Source organism: Piliocolobus tephrosceles, chromosome 5 (genome assembly GCF_002776525.5).
Source record: "Piliocolobus tephrosceles isolate RC106 chromosome 5, ASM277652v3, whole genome shotgun sequence".
Taxonomy (NCBI): Eukaryota; Metazoa; Chordata; class Mammalia; order Primates; family Cercopithecidae; genus Piliocolobus; species Piliocolobus tephrosceles.
Genome location: NC_045438.1, coordinates 24,118,798 through 24,145,762, shown reverse-complemented (window position 1 = coordinate 24,145,762; position 26,965 = coordinate 24,118,798). Strand labels below are relative to the sequence as shown.

Sequence of the window (26,965 nt, the reverse complement as noted above, 5' to 3'; positions counted from 1 at the left end):
AAGCGGAAGTGGGGGAGGAAGAAGAGGATGAGGAGGAGGGGGTTGAAGGGGAAGAGGAAGGGGGCAGAAGTCAGAATAAGCGGGGGAGGAGAGAGAGGAAGAAGAGTAAGAGGAGGTAGAAGAAAGACAAGGGGAGGAGGAGGGCGGGGAGGAGCTTCGCCGCGGCCTGCTCCGCCCAGCCAGGGTCCGTGGCCGCATGGCTTCGGTCTCCTCTGCTACCTTCTTGGGCCACGGGGCTCGGTCCCTACTGCAGTTCCTGCGGCTGGTGGGGCAGCTCAAGGTGAGCGGGCACCAGGCCCGACGCCGCGGCCGAGCGGGCGGGACTGTGGGGCGGCAGAGCTTCCGGCTCCCCGCTGGGCCCGCGCGGCCTTTCCCCTTCCTGCGCTGGGTCGGCCACGCCGAATTCGGGAAAGGCCCCAGTCCAGGGGATGTGGCCGCGCCTCGCGGACGGTGGACGGAGGAAGAAGCCGGAGGGGCAGCCGGGCCTGCTGGGACGGCGCGGAGTCTGAGCCTAGAGCCCGGGGCCGCGGGGGCTGCGGGGGCCGCGATGTCCGCCCTGCAGCCGCGCCGGTTCCCGGAGAGCAGCCGGCCTCGCCCTCCCTTCCTGCACTGAGATTTTCCGGGGCTCAAGACCCCAGAACCACGTGTGTGTGTGCGTGTGTGTGCGTGTGTGTAGGGTGGGGCTGCTTCTGAGCATGGGTGGAAAGAATAGAATCTGTCGGCTCTGCAGATTTTAAGTGGAGCGCTTTACCTCTGTCTCACAGTTACCTCCAGAAACAAGACTTTTCTCCCCGCCACCCCCCAAACAGGATTTAATGTCATAGACACGAGTTTCATCATGTGCGTCTTCCCCGCCTCTCTCCCAAGTTCAAAGTAAATTATCTGTTTCATGCCACTCTGACTACTAGTTATAACATTCCTTAGCGATGTAGAATTCTGAGGAAGAAATGCAGTTTCACAAGATGAGGTTATGATGTGAATAAAAGAAGAGTCCCGGCTGGTGGTAGTATCAAGCAATTAGAAGTGCCTTTACCCCTTGTGCCTCAGAATTTAGAAACCTATCACTCGTTCACGTTCAGAGCCTTCAATACAGTGTTTTCTGCTTGTGTAGGATTATTTGAAGGCAAAAAGCCGCAATTCTTGTAGTTAGGAAAAATGCAGTTTTTTTTTTTTTTTTTTAAAGAACTTACATATGTTCTGTAATTATACATCAGTAACAGAGTAATTTGACGAATGGACTTTGTGACTTATCTCTCTCTGTCTTCTCCCCCTTTCATTCTCTGAGCTCTCAAGTTCATTTGATTCCAGATGTCTATCATTTCAGCTAGTTTAGCAGAACATTTTGTAATAGGTTCTGAAACTGTGACCCGGCTTCTGTGTGTTATATCCTGGACATCTCTTGAAGAGCATAGCAGATAGTTAGTATTTGTTTTTTTAAACTTTTTTCTTCTTCATATGTATCAGAGAGTCCCACGGACTGGCTGGGTATACAGAAATGTCCAGAGGCCGGAGAGCGTGTCAGATCACATGTACCGGATGGCAGTTATGGCTATGGTGATCAAAGATGACCATCTTAACAAAGACCGGTAAGCTGAGCTGGACTTTGATGCTCGTGGGATTCTGGTCTATGGGTGTGCACCCGTTTTTACCACTGAGACCCGTGTCAAATCCTTGTAGGTTAGTTTATAGGTCAAGAAAAATTATTTGAAGCAAACCATACATATTTAGGTTGTGGGTTGTGTTGCCTCGGTGGTTGTAAACTGCAGTCTGGGTTTTCTGTTGGCAAGTGATAGAGCCTGCCTAGGCTATCAGAGGAGACTTAAGTGTGATATTGGGGCCTTGAAGGTGAGTGTGTTATGTCTAAAATTCTAGCATTGTATTAGTACACTGTGTGTTCTTTTCTAGAGCCTTTTATGGATAGTAGCGTACATTCGTGAGGCTCTTTTTGGAGTTGTATGTGCGAGACAGCTGAGAAAGAGGTATCCTCTCCCCCTTCATTCAATTGACAAGTGTTAAAATGCTTTTTGAGCACAGAACAAAATTAAGTTTACTAGCATATAAGAGAGTAAATAAATCCCAAATGACTTACACAGGCCCAAAATAACTTCTATAAGAAGTGAAACATAAGTTATAGTCGAAAATGTTAAGTATTGTAAGAGTAGGGGAGATCACCTGTTCTTGGTTGATCTTTATGAAGGAGGTGCAATCTGAGTTGAGCTCTAGACGGTTAACATAGGCGGAGAGGTAGGAGAAGGCACTGCATGCAAAGAGAAGGGCAGATGAACCAAAGCCCTGAGTGTAGGAAAGTAAAGGAGTATTTTGCAAATGAGACGTAAATCAACTTGACTGCAGCAAAGGGTTCATTGGGGAAGCCTGAGTAGCCCTCTGTTACTCAGCAGATGGTGTGGAGCTGAGGAGGTTTTTGGCAAATAGTACAAAGTGACAGTGAAGTCCAGTAGAGATGCAATTTGGAGTAGTCTGGGATTTGAACTGGACCAGAAAGAGAGTAGACGCAGGGAAATCTCATAGGACAGTGTTGGGCCTTGTATTGCCTGGGTAGTATGGGAGGCTAAAACATACCGGCCCGATCGGGCATTTATCTCATTGACTTCCTGTTTTGATGATGATTATCACAACTACTGTTCCTTAACCACTAATAGTCATAACCACTTACTGAATGATTCACATGTGTCAGGAGCGTGAAAGTTGTTAAATATAATTTTTTTTTTTTTTGAGACAGAGTCTCACTCTGTTGCCCAGGCTAGAGTGCTGTGGTGCAATGTCAGCCCACTGCAACCTCCGCCTCCCAGATTCAGATGACTCTCCTGCCTCAGCCTCCTGAGTAGCTGGAATTACAGGTGTGCGCCACCACACCTGGCTAATTTTTGTATTTTTAATACAGATGGGGTTTCACCATATTGCTAGGCTGGTCTCAAACTCCTGACTTCATTTCAGGTGATCCTCCTGCCTCAGCTTCCCAAAGTGCTGGTATTACAGGTGTCAGCCACCACACCTGGCCTATTTATCAGTCTTTTAAAGTGAGATTTCAGAGACAAACCATTTAAGAAAAAAAATTCATGCTAACAATTTCCGCTACACTCACATGTGTTTTATTGAATATGAACTAACAGTTTTGATCAGAACTGTTGTAGGCTGGCAGAATATAACTACTTTAGAAAATACTACATTAAAATACTCTGTTAAAGTGGAGAAAAAAATATATATTTTATGCAATTTTGGAAGAGTATAGAGAAGGAACTTGTAGTGAATATAATTCTGTGTAATTATTCAACATTTCTTGCCTGATCAGATGTGTACGCCTAGCCCTGGTTCATGATATGGCAGAATGCATCGTTGGGGACATAGCACCAGCAGATAACATCCCCAAAGAAGAAAAACATAGGCGAGAAGAGGTCAGTGTTGACTGTTGACTCTGCAAAAAACCACCAGAAAAACCTGTTGCTGAAGCAAAGCTAAGTTTATGAGACCTGTTGCAGTTAGGGAGAATACTGCCTTGATAGTCTTAGTAGTGTCTTAGGAAGGGGAAGGTCAGAGGAGGATAATTTTAGAGATTCAGGGCCTGGGCTGGAGAGTGTTAAGATGGATCTGACAAGTTAGGCAACTAGCTGGGATTGCACAGTTTAGGACATAATAGATTTAGATTAGTAAACATATGAAGGAAGGTTGTAATGAGTTTTAAAGAGTAAACTGTTAGTGTTGACTCTGTTTTAGGGGGTTTACAGCCTTATCTTCCAGAAGCAGGGATTTTCTGGAGTAAGCAGCAGATGGGATTTTGCTTGTTGTGTTAATCTGTTCTTTCGTAGCTTTTATAAAGAAATACCTGAGGCCAGGTAATTTTTATTTTATTTTATTTTTGTTAATTTCAACTTTTATTTTAGATACAGGATATATGTGTAGATTTGTTACATGGGAATATTGTGTGATGCTGAGGTTTGGAGTACAGATCCTGTCACCCTGATAGTAAGCCAATAGGTAGTTTTTTTGTTTTTTGGGACGGAGTCTCGCACTGTCGCCCAGGCTGGAGTGCAGTGGCCGGATCTCAGCTCACTGCAAGCCCTGCCTCCCGGGCTCACGCCATGCTCCTGCCTCAGCCTCCCGAGTAGCTGGGACTACCGGCCCCCACCACCTAGCCCGGCTAGTTTTTTGTATTTTTAGTAGAGACAGGGTTTTACCGTGTTAGCCAGGATGGTCTCGATCTCCTGACCTCATGATCCGCCCGTCTCGGCCTCCCAAAGTACTGGGATTACAGGCTTCAGCCACTGCGCCCAGCCAATAGGTAGTTTTTTTAACCCCCCTCTCCCTCCACCCTCTAGTAGTCCACAGTATCTGTTGTTCCCTTGATTATGTGTATGTGTGCTTAATACGTAGCTTCCACTTACAAGTGAGAACATCCAGTATTTGGTTTTCTGTTCCTGTGTTAATTTACTTAAGATTATGACCTCCAGCTCCATCCACAGTGCTGCAAAGGACATGATTTCATTCTTTTTCATGGCTACATAGTATTCCATGGTGTATATATACCACATTTTCTTTAACCAGTCTACCACTGATGGGCACCTAAGTTGATTCCATGTCTTTGCTGTTGTTAATAGTGCAACAGTAAAGATATGAGTACATGTGTCTTTTTGGTAGACTGATTTATTTTCTTTTGGGTATATACTCAGTAATGGGATTGATGGATTGAATGGTAGCTGTAAGTTCTTTGAGAAATATCTAGACTGCTTTCCATACTGACTGGACTAATTTACATTCATACCAACAGTGTATAATCATTCCCTTTTCCCTACAGCCTCACCAGCTGTGGAGAAGAAAAAGTCTTTTTTGACTTTTTAATAGTAGAGTAATTTATAAAGAAAAGAGGTTTAATTGGCTCATAGTTCTGCAGGTTGTACGGGAGGCATAGCGCCGGCATCTGCTCCTGTTGAGGGCCTCGGGAAGCTTCTAATCATGATGGGAGGCAAAGGGGGAACAGGTGCATCACATGGCAAGAGAGAGAGGGTGGGGAGGTGTCATACTCTTTGAAACAACCACATCTCATTTGAACTAATTGATCAAGAACTCACTCATTACGAAGGGGATGGCGTTAAACCATTCATGAGGGATCCATCCCCATGATCCAATACCTCCTTCTAGGCCCCACCTCTGACGCTGGAGGTCACATTTCAGCATGAGATTTGGAGGGGACAAACATCCAAACCCTACCACTTGTCTCATCCTTGTTTAACACAGTAAGAGGGGTTTATGTCTGCTCCCAGCTTTGTTTAACACAGGGACAGAAAACTGTATTGGTTTCAGTTTTCCCTAATATGTAGATGTAGGTAGTACAACTTTCATTAGAATAGTGGAAATAGCTGGAATTTAAATGAGGTTGTAGGAATTCTCCATGCTAAATAAGCTCTTTGGAGAGAAGTTCTATAACTCACAAATCAAATCATTATTATTTAGTAAATTTTAAGTTACTCCTTTAACTTAGGGGTTGAAGGTAAAGAAAAATCAAATATTTGTATTAGAAAGAAATGAATAACATCAATAATGTATTAAATTAGCATCAATTTAGACTCTAAACCCAGAGCCCAGGGCAAACGAGGAAGATGTGTTTGAAGCAGAAGTTGGAAAATGAAGGAAGCGTTTTTTGAATGCTGAATGGTTGATTTTCAATTCAAGAGTTATTGCTAGCTACTTTTATTGGAGGCCTAAGAGATTGCTCCTAAATTGCTGAGTAGTAGGAGTCTTTAGTGAGATAGTTTAACAGGGCAAGTAGGCTTAAATGTCTATTCTCAGAGCTGGGGAGACTGGAGTTGTAGGGAAAGGAAAGAGAGATCAGACTATTACTGTGTCTATGTAGAAAAGGAAGACATAAGAAACTCCATTTTGATCTGTATTTTGAATACACCTATAGACTAACAGGGGCTCAGTAGCCAGCAGGATTTTTGCCCTTCAAAGGTAAGAAGGGCCACAAGGAACGAGGGTCCCAGTTTAAGAGTTCCAACCTACCCAAAAGTATAGGCACAAGGGGAATTGTATAAGGAATGTGTTCTTCCTGCCAAAGTTTAGGTCCAAGATACAGGTTGACCAAGACAGGAAAAGGGGAGGAGTCTAAGGAAATGTTTCTCTATATGAGTCTGCACTGCTATGAATAAAGAACTGTTCTGTTGCCTGGCAGAATTAATATAAAAAGAAACCAATTAGTTCGAGATTCTGAGTTGCAAAAAGGAATTGGCACCTGAACCAGAGGATGGTGAGTAATGAAGTATAACACAGAGGGAAAGGAAGGGAAAAAATTCCTCAGTTATACAGCTCATTGCAGGATAGTTTTATTCAAGGGTAAATCTGGACATTGTGGATGAGAAGTCATATTCTGAAGTACCAGTGAGTCATCGAAGACCTTAAAGTGAAGAGAAGGCAAGGAGAAATGGGGCCCAGAGAAAAATGACAGACTTCCCTCTGGAAGCACACAGTGAATTTGAGATTCACTCCACAGAGGAGCAAGTCAAAACCTTCTGGAGAAGAACCAGTCAGTGTAAACCATCTCCAACAACTGGAAGTGAGGAAGACCTACGACTGTTCCTACAAGAGCTGAGTCCTGGCTGGTGACAACCCATGGACAGGCACAGAGGAGACCTGAGCAATCAGAGAGGGTACTGCTGCCTTCCGGGATGCTATATCCTGGCTTTGATGAAAAACCTTTCAGGCCTCGTTAAACCTCCTGACTGCTGCCCACTCCTGCTGATTCACAGGGGAATAAATGTCATAAGCAGAAGGCAATGGGGAAACATCTTAAAGAATCACAAGGTCTTGGACAAGAAACCGAAGGTTTGGAGAGCACTGATGTTCTCTTGCCTCTTCCTGCTGCTGGTCAGGATTTGGAAAGAGAGAAGAAAATAAGGGAGGTGAACAATTCTTTGTGCAGATGGTGTTTATGAACAAGATTTGGATGTCTGAACCATGCATTAAGATAATTAAATGAGGATCTCTTGGCTCCTGGTGGAATCTGCCTAATGAGAACTAGGAAACCTCATTTGCCCTTGCTGGCTAGATCAGTGAGCCTCTAAACTGAAGTAGGAGGGAGAAAAAATACAGTGGTCCCTCAGTATCTATGGAGTATTGGTTCCAGGACCCCCATAGATAACTAAATCTGCAGATGCTCAAGATAAAATGGTGTCATATTTGTATATCACCTGCACATATCCTCCCATATACTTTATCATCTCTGTTTTACTTATGATACCTAATATAATGCAAATGCTATGTAAATAGTAACACTATTGTTTTTTATTTAAGTATCTTTTTTTTCGATTTTTTTTTTTTAATCTATGGTTGGTTGAATCCATTAATGCAAAACCCACAGATATGGAGGACCAGCTGTACTTGATAAACCTGGAGGGCTGATTGTTTTGGAGAAAAGTGGGTATTGAGATGAAAGGGAGAATGAGGGCATAGAAGAAGCAAATTTAGAAAGGGGGCCAGAAGCAATACTTATAGTCTGGCCTCATTCCTAAACATATTAACATACACTTGATATTATAATGCAAGTTGATAAATGATGTCTGATAAGGATCACCATGATCTAGTGAAGTGGAACTTGAAGCTGGAATACAGCGATGGCAGGTCATATTCCTTTGCAAAGGGAAAACCTTATTGAAACAGAAGGCAGAGTCGTGGTATGCATGTGTCTGCAAGGGTTGAAGTTGCTAAAGAACTGGGAGATTACAGCAAGAATGGAACTTTATTATAGAGTGAGCATGACAAGAAGGAGACAATGAAAAACATAGCAAACTTGTATAGAGTGCTTATTATGTGCCAGATTTATAAAGTGCTTAGTATTGGCACATAATAAGCACTTTATGTGTATTAACTGCTTAATCCTTATGATCCTCTTAGGTAGGTACCATTATTTGACCCCATTGTGTAGACGAGAAACCTGAAGGACAAAGAGGTCAAATGACTTGCTCAGGGTTCCACAATTAGTATTAATAAATGGTGAGCTGGGTTTGAAACCCAGTCTGGATCTGGTCTTCAGTTGACTGCTACACCCTTCAGCCTCATCAGTGTCTGAATGATGAATAATACCTTCCAGATACTTGTCACAAAACTGACACAAAATATTTGCCGAAAGCTTCATTCAGCTCAGCACTTTAGGCAGATTTTTGACGTATTTTGCTAACAGAGGAAGAGGCTAGGGAAGCTGTCACTGTAAATCTATGTCTGAACAACAAGGTGAAACTCAGTATAGAAGTGGAAGTGGCAGGGCTCATCGCTTGCCAGGAAGGGAAAGATTGGCATACTTAGCTGTGTACCCTGGACCTGAGCCATGTTGATATCAGACGGTTCAGTTAAAAAGGTAGGCTTGATTCTGGTATATGCTGCCAAAGAAAGAATATTAACTCTCTACAAGGTTGCAAAAATGCAGTTCTGATTGTGTGATAACAAATACCAATCAGCCCAGATTCAGAAAATCATAGTTCGGTTTCAGGAAGAGAGCAACAACGTATTTGCTGTTTTGTTTTTTAAAGAATATGGTGATTGTAAACAACAAGAAGCCTATTAATAACTTAGTAATTGGACATCATCACCAAAAAGCCAAATCAGTCTTACACTGCTCTTAAAGGAATATAGTATCTAGCATGAGGAAGGTGATGATTCTATTTTCTTCCACCTTGGATCATACATAAATCACTGTATGCAGTTCTGGGTGTGTCGTTTTAAAGAGAATAAAATAGTCTCTTGTCAGAGCAGGACTTTCATATTTGCATTCTAAAGTTGAGATTTTCATATACCTGTATGTACATATGATTTAGTTCTTTCTTTTCAACTGGAAGTAATTGGCAAACTTATGTTTCTGAAATAGTGTAGACAAAAGCAATCTATAAAGACACAGTTGCTTTGTGAAAATATAAAGTATTTTCTCAAGTATTCTTGGCAGAAATTTATGAAAAAGAAACAAGGAAGAATGCATGTACAACATAACACTAAATTTCTTCATACTAAGCGTAGTGTGATGCTACCACTGTATAACTCAATAAACCATTCAAGATAGTTATATTATTTATAAGAGTGGATTGTTGACATTGGCAAATGTGGTTTGCTCTGAAAGTGGTTGTATTCTGTAATATTTTTTTCTCCCAGTAATAAATTGATATACAGACAAATGTCCAATTTTGTTTTCATTGCTTTCCTGCAGCTCACTATTTTATTTTATGTAAGACCTTTATATTGCCAAAAATGGTTTTTATAGCCATATTCTGTTCAAAGAGCCTAGCCTCTGTAGGTTAGAAGAACTGAGGCTGATTAAAAGGTATAGAATGAAGGTGGTGAAAGAATCTGAAGCCATTTGAGAATACTGGAGTAATTCAGAAATAAAGGAAGGATACTGGAGTAACTCATAAATAAAGGAGGAGACTGGTGGATAAGGGTAGCTCCTGAAATCTTTGGGACTAGAAAGTACAGAAAGCCTAGAAGTATAGGCCAACCTCTACTCTCTTATTTCGTCTCTGCTTTTCATTAGGTTTTGGCTAACTCTCACACTTCTCCTTGTGGTGGGGAATATGGCTTCTCTCCTAGCCTCTGCTTGACAAATGCAGATGGCCCCTGAGTGGCCTGGTTTGAATTATAAGGTTATCTCTTGGACCAGTCACTGTGGCCACAGATAGTCCAGCCCAGTGGGGTCACTGTCCACCTGTTTGACATTGTGTTTGTGGGTGAGAGAGAAAAGCAGGAGGGATGGGTTAGGTGTGGTAGAAGAACTACAGGGAAAATTTTCAGCTTGATATAAGAAAGTAATTTCTGCCAGTACTGCCAAAAGCCATGCGGGCAGCCTCTTGAGATACTAGGCTCCCTCCCACTGCATACATTTTTGGAAAGAGAATAGAAGTGTTCCATGATGCTATTGAAGGGTTCAGATACTACATGGATGGTTTAGCTAAGTGCTGTTTAATATCCCTTTTCAGCCTGTGAGTCTGTGAGTCTACAAAATTCTATCATGTAACTTCATTTATGTTAATGGCAATAATTGCTCATTTGTGTTGTACTTTACATCTTGCAATAAAAACATATTAACAATAGAAAATGAATATACAAAAAATCTCTTTGAGCTTTGTAATTCAGTATTCCTTTTCCATTCTCCATACTCAGGTTTGTTTTGAACTCTCATATGCTTATGATTGAAATGTATGTGGTATGTTGTGATTTATCCACAGATGTAAAATCCTTGGAACACCTCTGATATTTTTGTAATTGCCTCATGACCTCTTCATTGTCCTTTTCTATGTCTGTTGTGTTGTAGATCACAAAATAGGTGCTAAGCAAAGCCCATATGAATGATTACACTTATTTTTTTAAGGTATACAACTGCCTGCCTTCCTTACAAGCTATAAATATTGTCCAGTATAGGCCAGTTTACTCTGCTGCCCCTGTGGGAGTTGTTTGTAAGAATCCGAACTTTTTGTCTTTTGCAGAGTAGTTGTTAACTTTGATAAATGTCAATATAATTAAAGTAATAGTTTGATATTTCAGGAAGCTATGAAGCAGATAACCCAACTACTACCAGAGGGCCTCAGAAAGGAGCTCTATGAGCTTTGGGAAGTAAGTATATATAATGCATTACTATTTTTAATTTGTAACTGAATTTACATGGCTCCCTGATGCTGTAGTTGACTTAGATGATCTTAACAAGGGGTCTCTAACTTATTACTGTCGGGTTTGTGTCTGTTTGTCACTTCCCAGCTGCTGCAGAAATTTCTCCTGATGGATAGAAATTTTGTATCTCTCCAAGTTCCCCATTTCCCTCCCCACCCCAACTCCTGACACTTGACTCACAGCCCTGGATTTCTTGCTGCTTTGCCCACACGCACCCATTTTTGGTCCTTGAAAAGAACATGGACTTGGGGATAGTTCAGAGCTGGGATTGAATCCCACCTCTCCACTTCGAAGTCCTGTGACCTCGGCACGTTTCCCTCGCTGAGTCTGTTGCTCATCTGTAAGACCCTGGAGGGTTGTTAGGGTTGGATGAGGCAAAGGTGAAGTGCCACAGAGATGCGTGGCATGGAACAGGGCTCTACCAGTGCTCACTCCCTTCCCAGTGCTGCTGATAGTGAAGGGAGGTTGGGCTGGAAGGAAAGGGCAGGTTCAGTTCTTTTTTCCCATTGCTTCCCTCTTCTGCTGTTGTCTTTCATTTGTGAAGGGGAAAAAAAAATTCCCATTTCCAATTACAGTTTCTCTCTTCCAGCCAGTCCACACTGGCCCGTCCTTGCTTGAGCCCTAATCTCCTCTTACTCGTGGACAGCCTTCCCTCCCACTCTTACTTTTCACGTTTTCTTCAAAGTCCATATTCATCCTCCTGTCTTAGAGCTTGATCTTCCACGTTCCTTTTCTACACTCAGGCCCCTTCCTGCTTTGCCTCTACCAAAGCTGGCAGAATTTCCTGTCTTACTGCCTCATGTGTTGGGTCAGGTCGTCCCTTGTCTTAGGAGTGAGAGGGGAAGTGCCCAGGGTTGAAACCCTATACAACTCCCTCTCCTAGAAATGCCATGTAACGCTCAGATTCTGTCTGGCACTGCCATTTTCTGTGGTTTGGGTTGATGATGGGATGAAATAGCCATTTTAAGGCATTCAAGTGTGATGCAGAGACCAGCCTTGCAGCCAGAGACCTGAGTTTGAATTCCAGCTCCTATTTACACACCCACGTGTGAGTTACTTGACTCTATTTAACCTCATTTTCTCTGCTAGAAAATGAGAGTCATACAGGTTCCCACACCCTTATCCCCAGTTATGAAATTCGAAAAGCTCAGAGAACCAGTTTTTAGGAAATTTGACCTGACCTGAACTCATTAGGCAGCAAATCTTACCTGAACCAACGTGAGGCTATTTAGAGTCCTCATCCACTCTCTTGGCATGAAAATTAGTATGCTTTGATGCAGAAATCTTCATCCAGCAACTGAGTGCTGTCCCAGACCTCACTAGAGGCGTGACTTAGTATATACCGCATGTACCATATTATTTTTCTAAAATAAGAAAATGCTGAAATCTGAAAGCTCTGGCCCCAGGGTTTAAGATGAGAGATTGTAGGCCTTCAATACCTATCTCGTTGAATAATCATGAAAATTAAACCTGGCAAAGTATGTGTGGTATCTAACTTGGAACCTGGCTCAGATGGTACCTGTTACTACTAGGTATAGCAGGGTTTCTTTAGAAAAGTGGGCCTTGTCTCAAAGTACATACTTTCAAATGAACCTTCAGAACATTCCTTATATGTTGGGAAATAATGGAGTGGAGTTAGGTTGCATCTTATACATAAAAGAAAAAACAATAGCACCTCATGTATTGTCGCCTAAGGGGGAAACACTCTTGTATTAATAATTTGAAAAACTTCTACAATAATTTGTACCTTTGTGCCTAATTATTGTAAACATGGTGGCAGTTATCTATCAAAGTATTTTCTTAGCTATCAGCAACTGGTGAAAAACTACTGCAAAATTTACTGTAGTGTCTTCCAAAGATAAATGCTACAAAAGCTATTTAGAATGGCTTTGAATTTGAATAAATATAAAACACAGAGAATTAAGACACTTGATAACCCCTAAACAGGTAACAATTTTACTATCTTATAAATGTCATTGGTTGAATTAATGAAGCCTGATAAAGATTTCTCTCCAAAAGCAAAAGGAGGATTCTTCCTTGCTTCTTTGTAGCTTTTGGTTATCGCAGTCCTTGTCTCGCAGACACATCACTCCAGTCTCTTCCCTGTAGTTACATGGTATTGGCCCTATGTCAGAACCCATGTCCAAATTTCCCTCTATTGAATAAGGGTCCACTCTCATCCAGTAAGACCACATCTTAACTTGATCACTTCTGTCGAGACCCTGTTTCCAAGTAAGGTCACATTCACAGGTCACATTTATAGGTTGTAGGTGTACATACATTTTTCAACATAGTATTCAACACAGTACAAGTTTCTGTAATAATTTATGCATTTGATACTTCATGTCTATTGTTAGTACATAAGCTTCAGACTTCCAAGGTTCAAATAGTGGCTCCCCTGTTTACTAGCTGTGAGATCTTGAGCAATTTACTTAATCTCTATGCCTCAATTTCCTCATCTGTAAAATGGCAATAATTATAGGGTTACAGGAATTAAAGTAATTAATATACATAAAGCAATGAGGATACTGCCTGGCACATAGTAAGCTCTGCTTTTCTCTGTCTCCAGTCCATGTATCATGGTTTTTAGTTTAAGAAAGTAGGGTCATTCTGTACCCATTGAGCTTAGAATAGCATTAGTTACATAGAAAATGACAGTTGATTGGTTTTAGAAATGCTAATTACAACTATTTATCACTTTAAAATGTTTCTCAGCCCAGAGGATCACAGCTATTTGCAGCCATTAAACATCCTTGATTATAATTTATCTTTTATCATAGAAGGTGAAATCACATTTCACCAAGCCAAGAAAAAACATTTTTTTTTTCCCTGAAAGTATCACAGAAAGATGTCTACTCCACCACCTGCATTTGGCCTTAAAGAAATGTCCTTTTCAGCCCCAAGGCATGAGGGGAGCCTCTCCTGCATGTGAAATGCCTAGCACTCCCCACCGTCCTTGGATTGTTTCTAATCCCAAGTTTTCTCTCCACATTGTCAGAAGTTCAGTCAATTGGAGATACAGTTAAGTTAACAAGAACCCTTTTAAAAATGTCTCCCCCCAATTCATTCTTCAAAGTACAGGTGGGGCTTGATGTAGAGCAGCATGAGGACCCCAGGACCCTGGAGGGAGAGTTGCTAGGAGGTTGGAGAGGGGAAGATGCAAAAGATAAACTTTCAAGAGATCAGCACTTCACTCAGGGCCAACATTTTCCCCAGGAAGGAGAAGGAAATGTTTAATCTTACTGTTTTCCTTTCCTCTGCCTATTTAGTCCTCCATTTTCAGGACCTAGAATTTGAATCTCCGGCCTGCTTGGACTCCTTGCCTCTCTGTTGCTCTTCGAAACCCCAATCTGAGTCATTTGGTCACATGTCCTCTCCTGTCCTACCAGAAGGCTGCGAAACACTGATTCAGAGTCTCTGTGCCTGGGGACTGGGGTCACAGCCGCCCTGGCCACCAGGCTCTGCAGAGCCTCAGGGCTGCTAGCACCCCGTCAGTGGGCCTCAGGTCACCTCCCTGCCCCCCTCCCCCTCCCCTGTCTCTGCCCCACATCAGCTGTTCAGCCCTCTCTTCAAGCATCTACCTTGCCACTTCTCCCCTGATTTTATAGCAAGTATTCTTGCCTCTTCCTTCTTTGAGAACATAGATGCTGTCAGATAGGAAGTCTTCCAGCTTTTTAGAAGACTCGCGAATATGTTCATACAACCCTATTTCGGAATAATTTTCCCTGAATGCCACATTTCCCTACTTCTCTTCACAACTAAACAGGTGAGGAGTTGCCTGCACTTCCCGCTTCTGCTTCCTCACGGCCACCATGCTGTGACCAACAGGCCCACCAGGCACTGCTCTTGCTAAGGTCACAGCCGGCCTTCATGTGGCTGAATCCGGCAACCCCGCTCTGCCTGTGTGCTGCCTGACACTGTGGCAGCGTGAGGTGTTGCCACTCCGCTGCTGAAAGCCTCATCCCTCAGGTCGTGAGATTGCCCTCTCCTGGTTTTCTCTGTGCCTTTCTGGCTGTTTCTTTTTTCAAATGTTCCCCTCCTTCAGCCTACATCTTCAGAATCTGTGTCTTCCTCTCAGGGCCATGTCCTTGGCCTTCTTTTCTCTCCACACCCCTCCTGTGCTTCAGCAATCATGTGCTGATTGCTCCATAGATTCTACTGAAAAACCTTCCTCCTAAACCCCAGACACGTAAATCCAGCAGCCTCCTGAACAGCTCCACCTAATCGTCCACAGGAACCTCGACTCAACAGCTTCACGCCTGTACCTGTTCTCTTCTGCCATTTATATTATTTTTAAAGCCTTTTATCGAGAAATAAAAAAACTCAAAACCATGCAAAAGCCCAAGAGTAGCATAATGAGTTATTAGAAAGATAACTTTCTTCTAACTACAACTCAGGTGAAGATTTAGAACTTTTTCATTCACCACAGAAGCCCTTCCCTGTGCCCTGATCCAAACACCCTCCCCACCCAAATTAACCACTACCCTGATTTTCACAGATATCCTAGAATGTCTTTAAGGTTTAATCACTTAACTTTTCTTTTCTAGATATTTTAGTTTAAATCACGCTCACTTTTTTTAAAGCTTAATGTCTTTTAAATCTCCTTTAATCCACAGTCTCCCCCTTCATTTCTTTCTTTTTCTTATAATTTACCTGTTGAATCCAGACCATTTGGCCTATAGAGTTTCCCATAATTCCTCAGTTGCACACTTGTGGTGCAGGTCGCGTTCCTCAGTTCTTTTCTGTTATACAGATTGGCAGCTGGATCCACAGATTGGATCAGACTCAGGTTGGAACCTTCTGGCAAAACTAGGGGGGCATATTGGATTCTTTTGTCATGCACTATATAATGACTAGTTTTTCTTCATGCTTACATTCCTTAATACTTCGGGGCTTCAGAATGGTAATATTCTAATATTTTATTTTTGTTTTATTTATTAGCTGAAATACTTTTGTGCTTCACTCTCATCTACTCTGATTACAGTTCATATAGGAAATAATGCTTCTTCGATAGCAGAAATGGCAGAGCGTTCCAGCTTCATCTTGAGCATATTCCACCCTGACCTCCTGTTTTGCTTTTTGTTTGTTTATTTTAAAATAGAAAATGGTATTTCAAGACCACACATAATGAGCATTATGGACGGTCATTGTACATATAATACCTTGTGAGTTCATACTGATGTTTTCAATTCAGCTTCAGTACTACAGAGGTTTTACTTAACCACTTCTCTATTATGGTACGTATCCTTTTTTCCACAACAGGAATTCTGGCTATATAGTACAGAGAGGATGCTAGCATTAGAATGTTTTATACATACTCATTTGCTTTATCCCTCTTTACACATGAACCAGTCTCAGAATGACAGTTTTATACACCACCATCATTAATTCTGATTACTGAAAACAATTTTAAAAATGGTTTTGCCTATACTATCCCTGAGTCACCCTATTTTTTTTAAATAGTTGGACTATATCTACATTGTTAAAACATTTCACCATTACACACTATAACCTTTTCATTTTTAACTGCATTTAGTTTTACTTCTACAGGTAACCATATAGTTATGTTCATCACCAGTCCTTATGTCAATTTCTCAACAGTTTTGGTTTTCTGAGACTTGTTGCCTAGTAGATTCCTCGTGAAAGGCTCACAGAACAGTATTCCTTCTTCTTGCATGTTATTAATAGTTTCTCTGTGTTCTTTATATTTGAAAGTCAGTTTCACTGCATGTAAAATCTTTGCTCCCAGTTTCTTTTCTTGAATATCTTAAATCAGATTATTTATATCAAAATAGAAGTAACAGATTGAAGATTTAAGGTCCCGGGATCCTTATACTGCTCTACATCAAGCCCCACCTGTACTTTGAGGGACAGATGGGGAGAGACATTTTTAAACGGGTACTTGTTAAGCCAACTGTATCTCCAGTTGACTGAACCTCTGACAATATGGAGAAGCTGTCGAAGTCTGATCATAATTTTATTTTCCTTAAATGCCAGATACTCTTTTTACATAGGTGTCCAAAGGACTTTTTTTCTTTTAAGTCTGCTAATTTTATTAGAATGTATCTTCATGTTGCTCATTCTGGGTTAATATCCTTAGGTATTTAGCATGCATTTTCAATATATACTTTGAAATTTTTTTAAAAAAATTTAATTTTAAGGTTTTCTTGAGGTATAGTTTTCCTTTTGCTTTGCTTTTCTTTTTTCTGGGACTTTTCTGTATCTGTATGTTGGTTCTTCTTTGCCTGTCTTCACTGTTTGTCACCTTATATCAAACCCTTTATATCATCTTCATTTCTGTTCAACTTTTAAACTTATCCTCCTTTTCCATTTCTATTTCTCTTAAGGCATTATTTATCATATTTAATTACCCTTGTGTTCCTTATTGCTTAGTTTCTAAAACAACCTTTTATCTTACATTTCACTGTTTTTATGTTGTTCTTCTATGTCTTATATCATTTTCTTTCTTTTTTTTTTTTTTTTTTTTTTTATACTTCAAGTTCTGGGATACATGTGGAGAATGTGCAGGTTTGTTACCTAGGTATACATGTGGCATGGTGGTTTCCTGCACCCACCAACCTGTCATCTACATTAGGTATTTCTCCTAATGCTATCCCTCCCCGTGCCCCCCACCCGCTGGCAGGCCCCAGTGTGTGATGTTCCCCTCCCTGTGCCAGTATGTTCTTATTGTTCCATTCCCACTTAGGAGTGAGAACATATGGTGGTTGGTTTTCTGTTCCTGTGTTAGTTTGCTGAGAATGATGGTTTCCAGCTTCATCCATGTCCCTGCGAAGGATATGAACTCATTCTTTTTTATGCCTTCATAGTATTCCATGGTGTATATGTACCACATTTTCTTTTTCCAGTCTAACATTGATGGGCATTAGGGTTGGTTCCAAGTCTTTGCTATTGTGACTACTGCCCCATTAAACATATGTGTGCGTGTGTCTTTATAGCAGCACGATTTATAATCCTTTGGGTATATTCCCAGTAATGGGATGGCTGGGTCAAATGGTATTTCTAGTTCTAGATCCTTGAGAATTCGCCACATTGTCTTCCACAATGGTTGAACTAATTTACACTCCCACCAACAGTGTAGAAGCATTCCTATTTCTCCACATCCTCTCCAGCATCTGTTGTTTCCTGACTTTTAATGATTGCCATTCTAACTGGCGTGATATGGTATCTCATTGTGGTTTTGATTTGCATTTCTCTAATGACCAGTGATGATGAGCTTTTTTTCATATGTTAGTTGGCCACATAAATGTCTTCTTTTGAAAAGTGTCTGTTCATATCCTTTGCCCACTTTTTGATGGGGTTTTTTTTTCTTGTAAATTTGTTCAAGTTCCTGGTGGATTCTGGATATTAGCCCTTTGTCAGATGGATAGATTGCAGAAATTTTCTCCCATTCTGTAGGTTGCCTGTTTACTCTGATGATGGTTTCTTTTGCTGTGCAGAAGCTCTTTAGTTTAATTAGATCCCATTTGTCAATTTTGGCTTTTGTTGCAGTTGCTTTTGGTGTTTTAGTCATGAAGTCTTTGCCCATGCTTATGTCCTGAATGGTATTGCCTAGGTTTTCTTCTAGGGTTTTTATGGTTGTAGGTCTTATGTTTAAATCTTTAATCCATCTTGAGTTAATTTTTGTATAAGGTGAAAGGAAGGGGTCCAGTTTCAGTTTTCTGCATATGACTAGCCATTTTCCCATTTATTAAATAGGGAATCCTTTCTGCATTGCTTGTTTTTGTCAGGTTTGTCAAAGATCAGATGGTTGTAGGTGTGTGTCTTGTTATTTCTGAGACCTCTGTTCTGTTCCATTGGTTTAAATGTCTGTTTTGATACCAGTACCATGCTGTTTTGGTTACTGTAGCCTTGTAGTATAGTTTGAAGTCAGGAAGCATGATGCCTCCAGCTTTGTTCTTTTTGCTTGAGATTGTCTTGGCTATATGAGCTCTTTTTTGGTTCCATATGAAAGTAGTTTTTTTCTAATTCTGTGAAGAAAGTCAGTGGTCGCTTAATGGGAGTAGCATTGAATATATAAATTACTTTGGCCAGTATGGCCATTTTTACAATATTGATTCTTCCTATTTATGAGCATGGAATGTTTTTCCATTTGTTTGTGTCCTCTTTTATTTCCTTGAGCAGTAGTTTGTAGTTCTTCTTGAAGTAGTCCTTCACATTCCTTGTCAGTTGTATTCCTAGGTATTTTATTCTCTTTCTAGCAATTATGAATAAGAATTTGCTCATGATTTGGCTCTCTGTTTGTCTATAATTAATTGGTGTATAGGAATGCTTGTGATTTTTGCACATTGATTTTGTATCCTGAGACTTTGCTAAAGTTGCTTATCACCTTAAGAGTTTTGGGGCTGAGACAATGGGGTTTTCTAAATAGACAATCATGTCATCTGCAAACAGAGGTAATTTGACTTCCTCTCTTCCTATTGGAATACCCTTTATTTCTTTCTCTTGCCTGATTGCCCTGGCAAGAACTTCTAATACTGTGTTGAATAGGAGTGGTGAGTGAGGGCATCCTTATCTTGTGCCAATTTTCAAAGGGAATTCTTCCAGCTTTCGCCCATTCAGTATGATATTGGCTGTGGGTTTGTCATAAATAGCTCTTGTTATTTTGAGATATGTTCCATTGATACCTAGTTTATTGGGAGTTTTTAGCATGAAGGGCTGTTGAATTTTCTCAAAGACCTTTTCTGTATCTGCTGAAATAATCATGTGATTTTTATCATTGGTTCTGTTTATGTGATGGATTATGTTTATTGATTTGCGTATGCTGAACTGGCCTTGCATCCCAAAGATGAAGCCCATATTTAGGATAGTTAAGTGTTCTTGTTTCATTCATCCCTTTACCATTATGTAATGCCCTTCTTTGTCTTTTTTTATACTTGTTGGTTTAAAGTCTGTTTTATCAGAGACTAGGATTGCAACCCCTGCTTTTTTTTCTTTCCATTTGCTTGGTAAATCTTCCTCCATCCCTTTATTTTGAGCCTGTGTATGTCTTTGCATGTGAGATGGGTCTCCTGAATACAGCACACCAATGGGTCTTGACTCTTTATCCAATTTGCCAGTCTGTGCCTTTTAATTGGGGCATTTAGCACATTTACATTTAAGGTTGTTATTGTTATGTGTGAATTTGATCATGTGATTATGATGCTAGCTGGTTATTTTGCCCATTAGTTGATGCAGTTTCTTCATAGTGTCGATGGTCTTTGCATTTTGGTTTGTTTTTGCAGTGGCTGGTACTGGTTTTTCCTTTGCATATTTAGTGCTTCCTTCAGGAAGTCTTACAAGGCAGGCCTGGTGGTGACAGAATCCCTCAGCATTTGCTTCTATATAAAGGATTTTATTTCTCCTTCACTTATGAAGCTTAGTTTGACTGGATATGCAACTATGGATTGAAAATTCTTTTCTTTTTCCTTTTTTTTTTTTTTTTTTTTTTGAGATGGAATCTTGCTGTTGTCAGCCCAGGCTGGAGTGCAATGGCACAATCTTGGCTCACTGCAATCTCTGCCTCCCAGGTTCCAGCAATTCTCCTGCGTCAGCCTCCCGAGTAGCTGAGATTACAGGTGCCCACCACCCTGCCTGGCTAATTTTTGTATTTTTAGTAGAGATGGGGTTTCACCATGTTGGCCAGGCTCATCTTGAACTCCTGACTTCAGATGATCTGCCCACCTGAGCCTCCCAAAATGCTGGGATTACAGGCATAAGCCACTGTGCCCAGCCCTTTTTTTAAAAGAATGTTGAGTATTGGCCCTGACTCTCTTCTGACTTGTAGGATTTCTGCAGAGGATCCGCTGTTAGTCTGATGGGCTTCCCTTTGTGGCTAACCCGACCTTTCTCTCTGGCTGCCCTTGACATTTTTTCCTCCATTTCAACTTTGGTGAATCTGACAATTATGTGTCTTGGGGTTGCTTTTCTTGAGGAGTATTGTTGTGGTGTTCTCTGTATTTCCTGAATTTGAATGTTGGCCTGTCTGGCTTGGTTGGGGAAGTTCTCCTGGATAATATCTTGAAGTGTGTTTTCCAACTTGGTTCCATTCTCCTCGTCACTTTCAGGTACACCAATCAAACATTTGGTCTTTTCACATAGTCCCATATTTCTTGGAGGCTTTGTTCATTCTTTTTCATTCTTTTTTCTCTAATCTTGTCTTCACGCTTTATTTCATTAAATTGATCTTCAAACTCTGATATGGTTTCTTCCCCTTGATTGATTTGGCTGTTGATACTTGTGTATGCTTCACGAAGTTCTCATGCTGTGTTTTTCAACTCCATCAGGTCATTTATGCTCTTTTCTAAGCTGTTTATTCTAGTTAGCAATTCCTGTAACTTTTTATCAAGGATCTTAGCTTCCTTGCATTGGGTTTGAACGTGCTCCTTTAGCTCGGAGGAGTTTGTTGTTACCCACCTTCTGAATCCTACTTCTGTCAATTTGTCAAACTCATTCTCCCTCCAATTTTGTTCCCTTGCTGGTGAGGAATTGTGATCCTTTGTAGGAGAAGGGGCATTCTGATTTTTTGAATTTTCAGCCTTTTTGTGCTGTTTTTTCCTCATCTTTATGGATTCATCTACCTTTGGTCTTTGCTGTTGGTGACCTTTAGATGGAGTTTTGGTGTGGTTGTCCTTCTGTTGATGTTGATGCTATTGCTTTCTGTTTCTTAGTTTTCCTTCTAACAGTCAGGCCCCTCTTCTGCAGGTCTGCTGGAGTTTGCTGGGAGTCCACTCCAGACCCTGCTTGCCTGGGTATCACCAGCAGAGGCTGCAGAACAGCAAAGATTGCTGCCTGTTCCTTCCTCTGGAAGCGTCGTCCCAGAGGGGCACCCCCTAGATGCCAGCTGGAGCTCTCCTGTATATGGTGTCTGTTGACCCCTGCTGGGAGGTATCTCCCAGTCAGGAAGCACAGAGGTCAGGGACCCACTTGAGGAGAGAGTCTTTCCCTTAGCAGAGCTTGAGACTGTGCTAGGAGATCCACTACTGCCTTCAGAGCCAGCAGGCAGGAACACTGAAGTCTGTTGAAGCTGCACCCACAGCCGCCCCTTCCCCCAGGTGCTCTGTCCCAAGGAGATGGGAGTTTTATCTATAAGCCCCTGACTAAGGCTGCGGCCTTTCTTTCAGAGATGCCCTGCCCAGAGAGGAGGAATTTGGGAGGTAGTCTTGATACAGCGGGTTTGCAGCGCTGTGGTGGACTCCACCCAGTTCAAACTTCCAGCAGCTTTGTTTACACTCAAGCCTCAGTAATGGTAGATGCCCCTACCCTCACTAAGCTCGAGTGTGCCAGGTTGACTTCACACTGCTGTGCTGGCAGCAAGAATTTCAAGCCAGGGGATCTTAGCTTGCTGGGCTCCGTGGAGGTGGGATCCACTGTGCAAGACCACTTGGCTCCGTGACTTCAGCCCCTTTTCTAGGAGAGTGAGCAGTTGTGTCTCGCTGGCATTCCAGGTGCCACTGGGATATGAAAAAAAAACAGCTAGCTCAGTGTCTGCCCAAACAGCTGCCCAGTTTTGTGCTTGAAACCCAGGGCCCTTGTAGTGTAGGTATCTGCGGGAATCTCCTGGTCTGTGGGTTGCAAAGACTGTGGGAAAAGCATAGTGTCTGGGCGAGAATGCACCATTCCTCACAGCACAGTCCCTCACAGCTTCCCTTGGCTAGGGGAGGGAGTTCCGTGACTCCTTGCGTTTCCTGGGAGAGGTGACGCCTCATCCTGCTTCGGCTCACCCTCCGTGGGCTGTACCCACTGTCTAACCAGTCCCAATGAGATGAGCCGGGTACCCTAGTTGGAAATGCAGAAATCACCCGCCTTCTGCTTTGGTCTTGCTGGAAGCTAGCTGCAGACCAGAGCTATTCTTATTCGGCCATCTTGCCTGGGGAATCTCGTCTTGTATCATTTTCTTAGTGTCTTTTATCTGTTTCTGAAATATAGATTCGAGTTCTCTTTTAAAAATGTAGTATATTTTTGATATGTCTTTTTGACACAAATTGGCTGTGAGATGTTATTTTGCTTCTTATTCTTTTTATCTTATGGGATAGCTATATAGGATATGACCTTTCTGCTTTTCTGTTGCTTATTTTGATTGGCAATTCGTTTTACTGAACTTTGAAAGGAAATTTGGTTCAAGTTGCTCTTTTTCTTTGTTTATTTTTATTTTTATTTTTATTTATTTTTAAATTGACAAAAATTGTTTATATTTATGGCTCACAACATGATATTTTGAAATATATAAATATGGAATGGCTAATCAAGCTATTAACATATGCATTACCTCACATACTATATTTTGTGGTGAGAACAAGTTGCATTTTTAACTTCAGAGCTGCTTTTGCTTTTGTTGTTGTTGTTGTTTTTTTTTTTAATGTAGCATTAAAAAAAATGTGGTGGCTTGCTTTTAGAGATGTCCTGCTGGCTTTGTTCCCCTTTCCCATTTTTATCTGGGTTTTTTTTTCATCTGTGTTATTTTGTATCCCACTCAATTTTGATTTTCTTCCCAGCACTTTCTCCTCATGTGGGCCCCCTCCTGGAAAGGAGTCCCAGCAGGTCAGATTGGAAAATTCACTAGGGCTGGGCTGTCTTTGATGTAAGCTCCTTGTGCTCATCCACTATTGGAGTGGGCAAGATCCCTCCCAGTGTCAACTACTGTTCTTAAAATGTGAGATTTCTAGAGAAAACCTTTTGGCCCTTTTGAGATTCTCCTATTCTCAAGTCCATCAGACATTAATCCTCTTACTCCCATGCTGATGTCATGCAGGGCTTATGACTGGAGGTGGTTTGTCTCTACTGGAATATATTTGGACTTGATTGGAATGTCATGTCCCCCAGTTTTTGTTTGGGTTTTGCTATTTCTTTGCTGTGTCAGTTTTTGTCTGTTTCTTCTCTTTTGCTGACTTTTTAATCATGAACCTAGTTACTCAAACCAGAAACTAGGCAGTCATTTTTAGTTTTCCTTCTCATTTACTTTTATGTTTTAGTTCACTTCTTTATCCTTAATATTTCTTAAATCCTACCACTTCTTTCCATTTTAACTGTTACTATCTTACACCAGATTCCTATAACATCTGTGCTAGTGCTACAGTCTTAGAATCTGATCTCTCTGCTTCCAATCTAGATATTATCCACCTGTAGTTAGAGTGACCCTTCTGAAATGCAAATCTGAACCCAACTCTTCCTGACATTAAGAGCTACTTGCAATAATTTCTCCAAATGCCAATCTTTCTTCTACCCCTAGAGTTCTGTCTGTAGTATTATTTTGTGTGCTTTGCCTTTTTTTTTTTGGAGAATGCCTATATCATTATTTTTTGAGGGAAAATTTCAATAATTTATATTTATTTTAAAAGAAATCTGTTTAAGTTCACAAGAATTTGTTATAAGATGTATTGTATTTCCTAATGGTCTTTAAATATTTTTCTAACTTTCAACTTTCAACAGAAAAAAAAAAATTCCAGACTGCTATGCCTGGAGTATTCCATTTCCTTTTGTGAAATCATGAACTTGAATTTATTAAACATAAATATGTAACTGTGAATGTGAATAAAAAAATAAAATGAAATTATTTTTAAGTGCCTTTGAGATAAAGCAAAGTGTATTTGGTTCCATATTTAAATGATTCCCCTGTACAGTTCTCAGCTTTATCAAATCCAACTAGCTGCCTTTATAAGGATAAGCATATAATAAAAACTAAGAAACCTTTCAGTGATTCATATCACATCACCCTGCCAAGAAACCGTGACATGTTTATTATCTGAACACATCCGGGGTAGAATTACAAACAAGAACTTGGCAGGGAAACCATTTGGGAGCACTTTGGTCTTAATAGAAGAATGAATCTATATAATATTAATTGGGACTTGCGGTTGGGTGGCAAGCATCATTCTATAAGAAGCAACCTCCTGGAGCTTCTTGTTCGAAGTCTGCACTGCAGAGGGAAGGACCAGTGGGAAGGGAAAGGTAAAAAAACTGCTCCCACCCACCACATTCACCACCTTCCCGCTGCAACACATGCACACACCAGTGCATGTAAACCTCAGATCTTAGCTGTGTCCTCAATAGTCTTAACCCAGAGAAACTTAATTAAATCTACCCTATGTGGAAAGTAAGCAAAGAGATTCCCAGGTGAAGTGGTAACCAAAAGTAAATGATAAAGCTAGAAATTCATTTACAAATGACAAGGAAACCTGACATGAAATGGAGAGGGAAATAGAAGTTTGAGATGCATAAGATGAAATATCAGCTTGAAGTCAAAAATATCTAAACTACTTAGGTAGACTAAAGAATAATGATCTTAAAATGAAGACAGGTATTAAACAGGAAGAAAAGACCTTGGAAGTACGTAAGATGAATATATGAGACTTCCACGGCTTCTGGTAGAATACTTAGAATGGAGAGCACATCTTTCTTGTATGGAGTCCTGGTGTCAGGCTGTGAAATTACAGGAGAAGCATCTCTGAAGGATTTCTAAACAGTAGAGAAATGGGGCCGATACAGAATGTACTTGTAGCTGTCACTCTGATTTCTGGTGCCAGAGTCAGAATTTTCCCGGGATACCCTATTAAGCAGTGCTAATCATGCTGCTTTAATTGTCCCTTTACTTAGGAGTACGAGACTCAATCTAGTGCAGAAGCCAAATTTGTGAAGCAGCTAGACCAGTGTGAGATGATTCTTCAAGCATCTGAATATGAAGACCTTGAACACGAACCTGGAAGACTGCAAGACTTCTATGATTCCACAGCAGGTACTCAACGCCACTTTCAACAGGAGTCTGTTTTAGTTTGGCTTACTCAGTGTAGTGACCAATGTTAACATTAGGGAAGCCCACTGTTCGTACCCTTATCTGACCCTTTCACATGGAGCATCTAAAAACAAAGGGAAGGAAACATTTGGGTAAGAGGTCGAGGATAGGAAATAAATGGAATAGAGTTTAATGTGGAATGAACAGTAAGCGACAATAAACACAGGCAAGAACAGACCGTGAGAGAAGAGATGTTGGGGTGAACAGTCCCCCATGCTAGCCGTCATGGACCTATGATAGCTTAGAGCTTGGTTGCTACCAAAGCAGAAATCTGGGGAGGTCTGAGGAGGAGCAGGGATGACAGTACAGATCAGCCAATTGAAGTGTAGAGGTGTTTACAAGAGAGACACCTGCATCCTTGTTTACATCCTGAGCCGGCCTAGCCCCTCTGATCTTCCTCCTTGTCTTTTCATATGTAGGTGCTTCATTCTCCTTACTTAATTGCAGGTTTGGGATGGGCAGAGATTGTCTTCAGCTTTCTGAGCTCTCACACCTGAGTTTTCCCATAGTTCCTGGTAGAGGCACTCAGGAGCCTGGTGAAGTTTCCCCTAGCTCTACCTAATTGACGATTTGTTGCCTGAGTCTCATCCTTATTCTCAGTTGCACCTGGGGTGACAGAGAGTAAATGCCAAGTGGTCCCCTTCGGCCCCTTCCCAGGACCTGCAATCTCCTTCTGCTTTGGAGCGAAGCATGGGTCAGATCACAGACTAGAGCCCCCAGTGAACCCTGGGATCAAGCTGGGGAAATGAATGTACTCTCTTGTCAATATGGGAATGTATTTTTTGCTGTTCTTTTGCTTTGCAGGAAAATTCAGTCACCCTGAGATAGTCCAGCTTGTTTCTGAACTTGAGGCAGAAAGAAACGCTAACATAGCTGCAGCTGCCAGTGAGCCACACTCCTGAGACACTCTCTAAATTGCTGCACTCCTGTAAAAAACATTATTTTTCCATTTCATTGTATTGTGCTTTGCCATTGTTGGTCTGTTGATTTCCCTAGATGTGAGTCTGTTTGTTTTCAGTTGTCTAGACTTCAGCAAGAAATGTGATATAACTTGGGCACTAAAAGAAGCCACAGAACAGGAAGCGGTCACGAAACTGCCATGGATGAAGACTGGAGGGGGCAGTGCCTGTTTATGAACTAAATAAATAAATATTAAACACCTAAAACTTTGGAGTATTTATTGGAGATTGAAAATCATCTTATTCTGACTTAATTACCAATATCCCCGAAGGCCAGATTCATTGAACAATAGAAAATTTCATTATGATTGCTTTTAAGAACAGATTCTTCAGCTGATTTAGTGATAAGAATCCAGAAAGGAAAATGTACTAGTAATGTATTCTCTCCCCAGATGAAATTGCTGCCTTATTCAGATTCACTCTCTTGAGCCAGATTTTGAATTTCACTGCAGACTGCTTCAGACTCCTAATCATAGGCTTATAAACCTACTAATAGGCTCTGCCCCTCTTCCCAGTACTTTTTGTCATTTAGAGATATAAACTGGGGCATATAAAAATGCAACTT

General features: G+C 41.1%; 1 protein-coding gene and 1 long non-coding RNA gene across 4 annotated transcripts; both read left to right on the top strand.

The window, feature by feature from the left end:
• Positions 1-26,607, top strand: HDDC2 (HD domain containing 2). 3 transcript variants are annotated; one of them, XM_023230648.2, is made up of 6 exons: positions 1-280; positions 1,465-1,586; positions 3,311-3,413; positions 10,534-10,602; positions 25,246-25,384; positions 26,246-26,607. In XM_023230648.2, exons 1-6 carry the CDS (start codon positions 197-199, stop codon positions 26,341-26,343), a joined length of 615 nt encoding a protein of 204 aa, XP_023086416.1. In that variant the 5' UTR covers positions 1-196; the 3' UTR covers positions 26,344-26,607. The 3 variants fall into 3 exon arrangements, with proteins under 3 accessions (XP_023086416.1, XP_023086418.1, XP_023086417.1); XM_023230650.2 differs by lacking the exon at positions 3,311-3,413 and having other exon boundaries at positions 10,521-10,602; XM_023230649.1 differs by lacking the exon at positions 10,534-10,602 and having other exon boundaries at positions 61-280.
• LOC111554917 lies at positions 4,543-10,091 on the top strand. The gene is made up of 2 exons (XR_002735366.1): positions 4,543-6,259; positions 6,334-10,091. It is a non-coding gene; the product is annotated as an uncharacterized LOC111554917 (long non-coding RNA).
• Positions 26,608-26,965: the final 358 nt, after the last annotated feature.

Bases quoted from the DNA above. Each gene is read 5' to 3' on its own strand.
- HDDC2 (XM_023230648.2), top strand. From the start codon at position 197: ATGGCTTCGGTCTCCTCTGCTACCTTCTTGGGCCACGGGGCTCGGTCC. The intron at 1,587-3,310 runs GTAAGCTGAGCT...TTGCCTGATCAG, and splicing joins GACCATCTTAACAAAGACCG to ATGTGTACGCCTAGCCCTGG. The intron at 25,385-26,245 runs GTACTCAACGCC...TTTGCTTTGCAG, and splicing joins CTTCTATGATTCCACAGCAG to GAAAATTCAGTCACCCTGAG.